This window comes from Megalobrama amblycephala, linkage group LG17 (genome assembly GCF_018812025.1).
Source record: "Megalobrama amblycephala isolate DHTTF-2021 linkage group LG17, ASM1881202v1, whole genome shotgun sequence".
Lineage (NCBI taxonomy): Eukaryota > Metazoa > Chordata > Actinopteri > Cypriniformes > Xenocyprididae > Megalobrama > Megalobrama amblycephala.
Window position 1 is genome coordinate 47,811,245 of NC_063060.1, and position 12,125 is coordinate 47,823,369.

General features: G+C 35.2%; 1 protein-coding gene across 1 annotated transcript in view; it reads right to left on the reverse strand.

Moving 5' to 3' along the window:
• The window catches only part of LOC125251976 (protein NLRC5-like), a 206,758-nt gene that overhangs the window by 11,288 nt on the left and 183,345 nt on the right, over positions 1 to 12,125 (reverse strand). The window contains exons 29-30 of the mRNA XM_048165030.1: positions 9,079 to 9,252; positions 8,539 to 8,712 (exon numbers count right to left, since the gene is read on the reverse strand). Of these exons, the coding sequence (XP_048020987.1) occupies positions 8,539 to 8,712; positions 9,079 to 9,252 (348 nt within the window). The remainder of the gene's footprint in view (positions 1 to 8,538; positions 8,713 to 9,078; positions 9,253 to 12,125) is intronic.

Genomic DNA, 12,125 nt, shown 5'->3' on the forward strand with positions numbered 1-12,125 from the left:
AATGTGGCTTATGGTGGGAGGGCAAGTATATTCTTAGTCATGGCTCCAATGTTAGTTTGGGTGTCGCTATATGTTTAAGTCCAAATTGTAAGGTTAAAATTTTATCTGAACATGAGATAGAGCCAGGTCGCTTATTGTTAAAAGTTTGAAGTTAAATGATGTATGGAGAACTGAAACCCCTTTTTTAAAACAGTATACCTGAGTGAAGGTTTCAGAAGGACAGGTTTATGCAGCAAGATTGGACAGATTTTATATTTCAAATAACTAAAGAAATCAAATTTGTAATGCTAATATAATTCCTAATACCATTTCGGATCTTAAAATGTCTACAATAGATTGTGTATTGTCAAAGCAATGTAAAGTGGGTTCGTACTGGCATTTTAACAAGAAGGAGTTACAAGATGCTGCTTTTTGTGCAAATTTATATACATTTATATTTGTGCAAATAGTTTATTTTGGCAAACATGGCAGATGCATAAAAATAATTTTAGAGATATTATACAGTGGTGGGAAGTTGGAAAAACACAAATAAAAGTTTTCTGTCAACAATATACTTGTTATTCATCAAAAAAGATTGGAAAATACGATTAAAGACCTTGAAAATGAGATATTTGAAATTGAAAATTGTTGGAAAGACATGAAAATCAATTACAAAATGTTATTAAAGGTGCCCTAGAACTTCTTTTTAAAAGATGTAATATAAGTCTAAGGTGTCCCTTGAATGTGTCTGTGAAGTTTCAGCTCTAAATACCCCATAGATTTTTTTTAATTCATTTTTTAACTGCCTATTTTGGGGCATCATTAACTATGCACCGATATATAGGTTGCGGCCCCTTTAAATCTCGTGCTCCCCCGCCCCAGAGCTCACGCTTGCCTTAAACAGCAAACACAAAGTTCACACAGCTAATATCACCCTCAAAATGGATCTTTACAAGATGTTCGCCATGCATGCTGCGTGCATAAATCGGATCATGTGAGTATAGTATTTATTTGGATGTATTACATTTGATTCTGAATGAGTTTGAGGCTATGCTGCATGGCTAAAGCTAACATTACACACTGTTGGAGAGATTTATAAAGAATGAAGTTGTGTTTATGCATTATACAAACTGCAAGTGTTTAAAATTGAAAATAGCGATGGCTCTCTTGTCTCTGCGAATACAGTAATAAATGTGGTTAAAGTTACCATCGTTTAACAGTACATTAGCAACATACTAACGAAACATTTAGAAAGACAATTCACAAATATCACTAAAAATATCATGTTATCATATCATGTCAGTTATTATTGCTCCATCTGCCATTTTTCGCTATTGTTCTTGCTTGCTTACCTAGTCTTATGATTCTGCTGTGCACATCCAGACGTTCTGCCCTTGTGTAATGCCTCCATCATGGGCTGGCATATGCAAATATTGGGGGCATACACCCCGACTGTTACATAACAGTCGGTGTTATGTTGAGATTCGCCTGTTCTTCGGAGGTCTTTTAAACAAATGAGATTTATATAAGGAGGAGGAAACAATGGAGTTTGAAACTCAGTGTATGTCATTTCCATGTACTGAACTCTTGTTATTCAACTATGCCAATATAAATTCAATATTTAATTCTAGGGCACCTTTAAAGAAAAAAAGCTACAGTTAGAAAATTTATTACAAGATTAGAGATTAGATCTTATTAGCGTTCGTTTTTCTCATATTAGAGATATTGATGGACCAACATCTTTCTTTTTTAAACTTAGAACGAAAGTAGTGTCAAGAGAAACAAATGCTGTGTTTAAGGAATTATAGAGGTGATTTATTTTATGACCCATCAGAAATGAGTAAATGTGTTGTTGATTTTTATTCAAGTTGTATGATATGGATTTAACAGAATTGGAAAGTAAAACTGAACTTTTAAATTTAATCCCAGAACTTAAATCAGAACATAAAGAGGACTTAGATTGCATTTTAAAGGGATAGTTTGTGATGTCTGATCGCGCTCTGACAACGGAAGTGATGTCTTACACTCATTGAAGTATATGCGTGAGACATCACTTCCGTTGCCAGAGCGCGATCAGACATCACTAACCGATGCTGAACGGAGTTGGACATAGTGGTGTTTTAGAAGTAAAAAATTATATAATACTGTTCGGTTTCTCACACAAACCGATCGTTTCGTGTCTTAGGACATCAATGTGTCCTCACGAGTCGCAGGGTTTAATTTGGATTTGTTTAAGCAAGTTTAATTTACTCTTATAGCAGAAGTTCCCATCCACTCCCATTATTTGACTGACAGATGGCAGCGGTTGCAGCTAAAAATCATCATTTGTGTTCTACTGAAGAAAAAACGTCACCTACATCTTGGATGCGCTGGGGGTAAGCAGATAAACATCAAATTTTCATTTTTGGGTGAACTATCCCTTTAAGCTTTCAAGAAGTACCTAAAGCTGTGCAAGAATTATCAACTGAAAAATCCCCTGGGTTAGATGGGCTTCCCTCTGAATTTTTTAAATATTTTTGGGAAGTTATTGGGAATGATTATTATGAAATGATTTTATATTCGATACAAACAGGATGTTTACCTATTAGTTGCAAAAGAGAAATTCTTTCTCTGCTACCAAAAAAAAAAAAAAAAAAAAAAAAAAAAGGTGATCTTACTTTACTTAAGAATTGGAGGCCTGTAGTCTTGTTGACTATGGATTATAAGATTTTCTCTAAGTGTATTTCTGAATGAATATATGCGTGTATTAATTCATAATGATCAGTCTTATTGTATAAAAAAATAGATGCATTAGAGATAATTTGTTCCTTATAAGAGATGTCATTGACTACTCGATGTTAAACAATATTGATCTTGGAATTTTGTCACTAGATCAAGAAAAGGCTTTTGACAGAGTGAATCATTCTTATCTGTTTGATGTTTTAGGTGCATATGGATTTGGAAATGGTTTTATTTCATGGATCAGATTACTCTATGAAAAAGCTGAATGCATGGTAAAAGTGCCTGGAGGCTTAAGTATACCCATCAAAGTCCGAAGGGGAATAAGGCAGGGGTGCCCACTTTCGGGTCAGCTCTATAGCTTAGTTATTGAACCATTATTGTGTAAACTAAGAACTGCATTAAAAGGTTTACATATTGAAGGATCTTTTAATAAACCCATCAAACTTTTTGCTTATGCTGATGACCTCACTGTGATAATTAAAGACAAAGAAGATATAAAAAGTGTACTGAATTGTATTCAGTGCTATGAGAAGGCCTCTTCAGCCAAAATAAATTGGGGCAAAAGTGAAGCTCTATGGTGTGGAGTCTCAAGTGCAATAGTAAGATTGCCAGAAAATGTTGAGTGGAGCAAAGATGGTCTTAAATTTTTAGGGTTTTTTTAGGTTCTGATCTGTATAAAAAGAAAAATTGGGATGGATTGATAGAGAAGATGTCTGTACGTTTGTCCAACTGGAAATGGTTACTCCCTCGATTATCATACAGAGGAAGAGTTTTAATAGTAAATAATCTTATTGCATCTTCACTCTGGCATAAAATGGCTATTTTGGACCCTCCTTTTAACCTTATCAAAGATATCCAAAGACAATTGATTAATTTTTTTGGTCAGAACAGCACTGGCTGAGAGCTGCTGTCCTGTATTTACCAATTTGTGAAGGAGGACAAGGACTCATTGACATTGAATGCAGAGTTGCTGCTTTCAGATTGCAGGCTGCTCAAAGACTTTTGTATAAAAGGCACATTAGCTGGACAGATGTAGCCTGTGGATTATTGAGGAAAGGAGGACCGATGGGATTTGATCGACATCTTTTTTAATGGATCTTGATGGAGTGGACTTAACTGGTCTAACACCTTTTATTAAGACAATGCTTAAAGTTTGGAAAGTCTTCTCAACTTCTCGAAAGCAGGGGTCTGAAAAAGGTTTTTGGGGAAAATAAGAACCCATATTGTATAACCCTGTGTTATCTGTAAAAAGTTTAAATTCTGTTTTTATGAGAAATGCACTTTTAAGAGCAGGTCTCAACAAGGTGTCATGTTTTCTAAACAAGGATGGGTGGTTAGCCCCAGAAGATATTGCGAAAAAGACTGGTGTGAAATCCTTACGTTTTTCTGAAAGACTTTTAAAATGAAATTGTGGCTTCTGTACCTTCTGAATTTAAATGTGCTCTGGATAAAGAGATATTAGAACAAAATGATAATGATGTGAAAGAGTTTGAGAGTTGGAAGTACAAATTTCTGTGGATTTTTGGCAGGAGGAGGAGGGAAAATTGCTTTTAGCACTCCAGAACTTAATTTTTTTTTGTGATGTGAGCAAGAAATGTATGTATCTTGTTTGTGTAAAAGTAATGCGCTTTCAAGAACTGAAACAAGTACGCGAGTCAAAATGGCAAGAAATATTTAGTACAGATCTCTCACCTAAAAGAAGCTGGAGAACTTTATATAAGGTTCCTATTGATAAGAGAACCGGTGATTTACAGTGGAGGATCATACATGGAATATTAACCACAAATAAACATAAATCTCTTTTAGACTCCAGTGTTACGATACTTGCCCATTTTGTTCAGATACTGAAACTGTTTTCCATTTATTTGTTGAGTGTAATAGATTAGAGACACTTTTTCAAGTGTTAAAAGATTGGTGTGATATGTTGGGTCATGTTTTTAGTCAAGAAGGTTTTATTTATGGTCCTAAGTATCAGTATAAAACAAGGAAAGCTAAGATTATGGGAAAAGGTTCTACTGACATTGTTTTGACATACAAAGGTTTGGTTTCTGCCCGTTTAGTGGTTGAATTTGCCTATTATAAATTTATTGGAAAATTGGTCACTTTTGAGGAAGTTTGGTGTTTAACACTCTGAGGTCTGAAAACGCGCCGGCGCGTTTTGCAGGGTTTTTTTCACATTGCAGCAAAACAGACTTAAAATACTCCGTCATTTTTTGTCATAGAGACATAAGTAATATATCAATTGAAACTATAGAATATCTTCTTTTATTTGTAAAAACACAATGTTGTGCTTTTTGTAAAATAAAGAAAACTAACATGATGCGTGATTTCTCCTCTCCCTCTGAACGAAGTCCAATCTGATAGTTCTCAGAAAATGAACTGTAACTTAGTGAATACTAATCACAGAAAAATTAAACTTATGTCTAAAAAAACGTTAAGATGTCAGGTTTTAAATCATGTAAAATCGTGTCAAATCGAAAACAAACCTTCTGTGTTTATGTAATCTGTATGAAAAGAGAGCCATGTCAGAAGTCCGTGATTCAGCTCATTATCCGCTAATGCGGCCACGCCCACGGAGCCAGCGCTATTCAGACGCAAATTCAGAGGCAATACATGCATTCATCGTCTCAATCGTGTATTTATTGTCTTGAAAAGTGTTTATCTGGATGTAAAAGTCATGGTTAGGGAGCTCTAGAAGACATGCAGTTAGTTCCTGTTTTCTTTTCTTCTATATATGAATTTTAGATGAGTTTTTGTTTCTTTAGCGCCCTCCGGCTGCAGTATGAATTGGAAACTCCATTCATGGAATAGCCTCTTCTTCTTTTAGATGAATTTGTGGACTAAAAATGCACAGAGAGCGCCCTCCGACTTCAAGGATGAATTGAAAACACCAGCGCTCATAGTAATGACAATGAATATTAAATAAATATAACTTCTCTGTATAGAAAATTGACATAAGCATATGAGAATCCAATATTTCTCCAAATGTGCATGCTTTTAAACAAAGTCCCAGCTTTCAAATTGTGTAATTTTTTTTTAAGCAATTCGAACAATAAAAAATGTTTTGTGGCTCTTTAATGTTGTGACAGATTGCTGTAGCGCCACAGCTCAAGCGGCTCGTGAACCGATCATCTGTTCCTACTAGCTAATTTATGGCATCAAATAAAATTAACATGAGAATGAATGTTGTTTAAAGCACAGAAAGACGTAAATACACATTTTTTCAAGTTCATATCCACTGAGGTTATTCTTCTAACTCCTGGCTGCTTTGTCAGACAAAATGGTGGATTCGGCGCTATGATTGGTTAGATCGCTTGTCAATCAAACTCCTGGCGAAGGGTCAATTCCAGTGTCTGGATATCATCATTTTAGAGCGGCAGTCTCAAATTTCTCAAATTAACGTGTGTAAAAATAAATAAATCAGTTTGCTTCATAGTCTGCCTAATTATTGAAAGTGTTTGTGTGTTTTCATGAAATTAATTATAATAAGCATATAATGTAGCCTAGGTCTAAAGAGGCATTTCAGTTATTTATTTATTTCCAGCCTTAGTGGGTCATATGACTGGTATACAAAAAAAAGTGGGTCGCAGTAGGCAAAAGGTTGAGAAACCCTGCTATACACTATACGATCACAACGCATAAAGATTTAATTGATTTAAAAAGATTAAAAAAAGAAAGTACTGTTTTAAATAAACAGCAGAGACAATGAGACATGCTGTGAAAGTCATTTAATTCTCCATGCAATTTCCTTTATTTTCACATGTTCTCCATTGTGCAGCTCGGCAGAAAGACCACCCAGACAAGACCATCACACTAACACACATGCAGCTTTATTTCATTGTAAAGTCTGAGTCTCTTCCATCTGTATGAAACACATTTACACATTAATCACACATTTATTTCTCCTCATAGACACAGTAGTGAGACTCTTCTGTGGATCACCTGATGATTTCTGCTCCTCTCGTGATGATTTAAAACTATAATATTAAGCATCCATCAGAGACTTTTGGTGATTTAACTCGTTCAGAGATGACTGGTGATTGATCCTTATCTACTCTGTAAGGTGAAACAGAAAAGAAAACAAACAAAGTGTTCAGTGGAACAAAGTGCAAATTAGTGACTATATTTCAATTACTGTTTTGAGTAAAAAGAAGTTACATTAAATTCCTGTAATCAGATTAATTACTGACTTTACATGATCCTGTAGAGATATTTGTGTTTTAAAAATAATACATTAAAACCATGAATCACGTTGATATGTTTGTGTGTTTGTGTTGGTGTGACTCCTATTGAGTGACTGTGAAGAAGAAACTAATGAGATGTACGGCGTATGGAATAAAGCAAATACAAATTATATTCTGAATTAAAACAAAAACCTTTAGTTAAAGCCGTTTGTCCTCTAGTTTAAACATGTTTTTAGGGCTCTTAGTAAATAACTGAAAGTAAAGTGAGTGTAAAGTAGTGTGACGTGTTGCTTGTCAAAGTAAAAACACACTAGAGACAGAGACATTTCTCATGTGAGGCTGGACGGCTGTGAGCTGAAGCTGAACGCACTGATTTTAGCAGGAGTGCAGCTTTTCCTACAATCTGAACAAGTCTATTTTCAAACTGAAATGATTCACTACTGACACAGTTAATAAAGCAGGTGTTGTTGAATAAAGCTGTGACAGTGTGCTTTTGTTCTCTTTCCTCCTTTGTGTTGAACATTTTAATAACTTCACATTTTGTTCTCACACAAACCCTTTATTGCAATAAAGATTAATAATAATTTCCTTTAACAAATATTTCAAAGGTTGTTCACATATCAGAGGTAAATGAAGATCTCTTTAATATCACAGTGATGTTTCCTCACCTCATGATACACTTTGAGTCTCGTAACACGTCTCTGAGCTGCTGCTTTGAGTCTCCTATTATACTGTATCTAAGATCAAGATCTTTTAAAAACTGCAGTGCTTTTGAGTTAGTCAAAGACTGAGTTAAAGAAGAAACATCTGTAATTCCACAGTTATATAGACTAGAAAGACAAAAACAGAGGAAAAGAGATTATCTTACCAACAAATCATTAATGTGAAGAATTTTGCACAAATATAATGTGAACAGACTCATTGTGAGATACTGAGTACAAAGTTTTTTAGTTTAAACTGTTTAAAGCTGCAGTCCGGCATTTTTCCTTTTTGTCGGCATCTCTGTTTGAAACCTGCGATTGTAGTCATATACTTAATCGTTACGTGCATTGTGTTTCGGCACAGTTCCTCCTGGATACTATACTTCAGAATCACAGATCTTGAAAGTATGACCAATATAAGAATTTGCACTGGAGAATATCAGCTGAACAAGTAAGTGACATTTCTGCCAATTTTGTTCTGATCAACTCAGGAAAAAAGCATTAGGCCTACAATAAATTGTGCTGCAAATGATGATTAAATCTAAAGATCGCTTAGCTCGGATCACGCCAAACCATGCAAATTATCACTGTTATACTTTCTTCTCAAATTGTTAATGTTTACAACATTAACCTGTAGATTTCAGTTTCTGCAGCCACTCCGCAGACCAAAGTCTTTTAAAGCCGGCTAACCTGGACTCATTCCAGATGTGACGTAATGACGCAAAGAAGAACTGCTGCATACGCGAATTTCCTGCGGAAATCTACCAGGTCGCTCTTATTACAGTATATAACATTACAAGCTTGTTAATCGGGCTAAGATAAGGAAATAGATTTGAACACTGGCTGGATATGTATTTGCTCAAAAATTTATTTTGGATATTTTTTAACCAAAAAGAGTTACGGACTGCAGCTTTTAAGCATTTTGATTCTTGTATGTGAAGAATGTTACTGACCTCAATCTCTCCAGTTTACAGTGTGAATCCTTCAGTATGTCACATAGGTGCTTCAATCCTGTGTTTTCTATTTTATTCTCACTGAGGTCCAGCTCTCTCAGGTGTGACGGGTTTGATTTCAGAGCTGAAGTCAGGATGACACACTGTTTCTCTGTAATTCTGCATTCACTCAGACTGAAGACAGAGAAATAACAATAGTTCACATCTATGATGATCATCTTATTGAAGAGCTTCAGCAGCATTTAGTTTCCAATAGTCTGTTTTGAAACCCAGTTACACTAGTTCTGTGTGCTGAAGATACAGTTTCTTCTCTTTCATTTTTAACTATTTGATTTATCAGATTTCTGCAAGTACACAATCAGTACAATGTATCAAATGCTGAAAATTCAACAATTACTAACTAGATAAAAACGCATAAAAATGTGTCAAACGGAAATCCAGAAAGTGCACCGCTATAAAGACTGAAACATAAGCCCTGCAGTGTGAAAATAAACTAAATTCAATCACACTGTAACTGCTGTACAGTATAATGATACCAACTGTAGTTTCTCCAGCTTGAATTGTGGGTTCATCAGTAGATCACTGAGGTTTTTCACTCCAGAGTCTCTTAGTTTATTCTCGCTCAGGTCAAGCTCTCTCAGGTGTGATGGGTTTGATTTCAGAGCTGAAGTCAGGATGACACTCTGTTTCTCTGTAATACTGCATCCAATCAGACTGAAGACAGAAAGAGAAAATGACTCAAATCCATGTTCAGTTCATCTGTGAGTTAAATGAATCATGACTAAATGTGATACAGTTACTAGTAAACCAGCAAAAACATGGAAACTTAATGATATAAACAAACAAACCAAGACAGGAGCATTTGAGGATACTAGTTACAATCCAAGTCTGGATCTGTCCTCACTCCCAAAAAAATAAGGGAATTTATCACTGTAGATTAATATATAGGATCAATGTAGAAAGAATCAAAAAATAAACATTTAAATGGTCTTTTTACTTTTTTAATGCAAGAATATATTATACTTGAATCAGTTATTAAGTCATATTAGAGTGTAATTTACAATCTCTAAATACACATTTTGTTACACTGTTTTTTTAATCTGTTCTCACTTCTGTCTTGATTCACAGCAAAGATTTGTCAGATTCCAGTATATGAAACTATTTTATAGCCACAAAGTTTAAAATGCTAAAAAATGTAATGCTCTTTTTACTGACACACATACAAACCCGTTAAAGGATTAATTCACTTTCAAATGAAAACTAGATAAAGTTTGTAAAAAAACTTTAAAGTCTGAAGGTTTTCACTTTGAAAGTTTAAGTTTCAGTTCAGATAGATAGATTAAATGAGTTTGAATGAGTATCATCAGCATAACAGTGAAAACTAATGGCATGCTTCCTAATGTTATCTCCCAAAGGTAGCATGTACAGAGTGAAAAGCAACAGTCCAAGTACTGAGCCTTGGGGTACTCTATATTGAACTTGTGATTGATATGACATCTTTGTTTACTACTACAAACTGATAACGGTCAGATTAGTAAGATCTGAACCATGCCAATGCAATTCCGCTAATGCCAAAAAATGTAGCGTCTGGACAAGATCCGGCATAGTCAATCAACTTTGGAATTTTCAGAAAGCTTTTAGCCTCCTGAACTCTGCCCATATCTCAGAATCGGCTCCGGCCGGTCTCAGAGTGATTATGGCTTTCGCATCTTTAGGGACCCGCCGAGCTTAAACAGAGCATCCAATTTCCTAGCTCTTGGGACATTAAAGGCCCCTCAGGGGGGCTACGGGCCAGATTACATTCCAACACACACCACACACACACAGACACACACAAAAACACACAAACATACATTATTGACTGTATATGTAAAATACAACTATGCCAAAATGTACCCATCATGTATATCAAGTGCATGTATGCTTCCTAGTGTTTAGAATTAGTTTAAATGACTGTATTTGTGCTAGTGTTAGTTTTAATGATGAAATTTGTCTGTAAACCATAACTTCTTTTATATGCCTTTCTGATCAGTTGAGTTTGATCTTGTTTTAAAGCTCTGGCTACCGCTCATTCACTGAGATATGTCACATAACTGACAAATGTATTGTTATATTTGTTTAATGATACTGTGAAGAAAGTACTCCATCTCGAAATCCGATCTGATAGTCATAAATTCAGCCAAGACAAGACAAAGGGGAAAGCTTGCCCACCAACTTTGCAACTGTGTCATTGGCTATTCCACCTCAAGGAGGTGTGTCGGCTTATCTGTCATAAAAGAAGAACACCAGGATTTCTCAGTGTGTTCTCCCGATCGGCCTGAATCATCCATCGCCCACTCAAGCACGTCTCTCCCGGACGTCACGGCGACCGCGCTGCCATCGCGCTCATCCCCTCAGGACAACACCACCTTCCAGCGAAACTTTCAAACTTTCAAGTCCTCAGTTCAAACCTCCCGCGGAATGGAAGAAGCCAATGAACTGCACCAACGCTAAACCGAAACTCATCACGCAAAACCAATGCAAGTAGGCCGTTTCTCATTCTTAGATAATGAAACTGATTTCCGTGCTGGCTTCAAAGGACTATTTGTAAGTTTTGATACTTGCCTTCTCTCTTTCCTTTCCTACTTTCACTCTTGTATATATGTATGTATGTTCTTGTATACATATTTAGACGCATAACCTCTGTATTAGTAGTTTTCATTTCGTATATTAAACACATTATTCATGTTCGATTGTTCTCTTTGTTCTTTCAACAAAAACCAAGTCACTTTAACGTTTTTCGATCGTTCTATGCTTTGATGCTATAATAGGAATTTGTTCTTGTGGCCAGAGAATAATTCTGTTCATATATTCTATGAGAAATAACGGTTTGCTGGACGAGCTGGTAGTTTCTCTAAATCATTATTAAATCAGAACTAATCATATATGTGATTGATTATAATTCATTGTAATTAATTCACAATATATGTTTAATTCTCCCTTGGGTCGATATATGCGTAATAATTGACCATAAACTTTATGGTTTATTATAATTCATATATATAACCCATAAATTGATTAATAACTGTACAATACTGCTACAAAAAATTCAAGTCAATTTTCAAAGTCTCTGGAAGCATCTCTTTCAATAGCTTAGTCGGCATAGGGTCTAACATGCATGATGTTAATTTTGATGATTTAATAAGTTTAGAGAATTTTTCCTTTCCTATAGCAGTGAATGAATGGAATTTTTCCTCAGGAACACTACAGTGCACTGTCTGATGCGATACTGTAGTAGACGTTTACATGGTTATAATTTTCTCTCTAATATTGTCAATAATGCAAGTAAAGAAGTTCATAAAGTCATTACTGCTGTGCTATTTGGAAACATCAGAAGTTGAAGCTTTATTTCTCGTTAATTTAGCCACTGTATCAAATAAATACCCAGGGTTGTGTTTGTTTTCTTCTAAGAGATTTCAAAAATAAGTAGATCTAGCATTTTTTTTAAGGAGTTTAGAATGTTTGTAAATGTCAATCCCAATGCATCTTTATCATCATCTTCATGGATATTAAAATCACCAACAACAAGGACTTTATCTGCAGCTAGT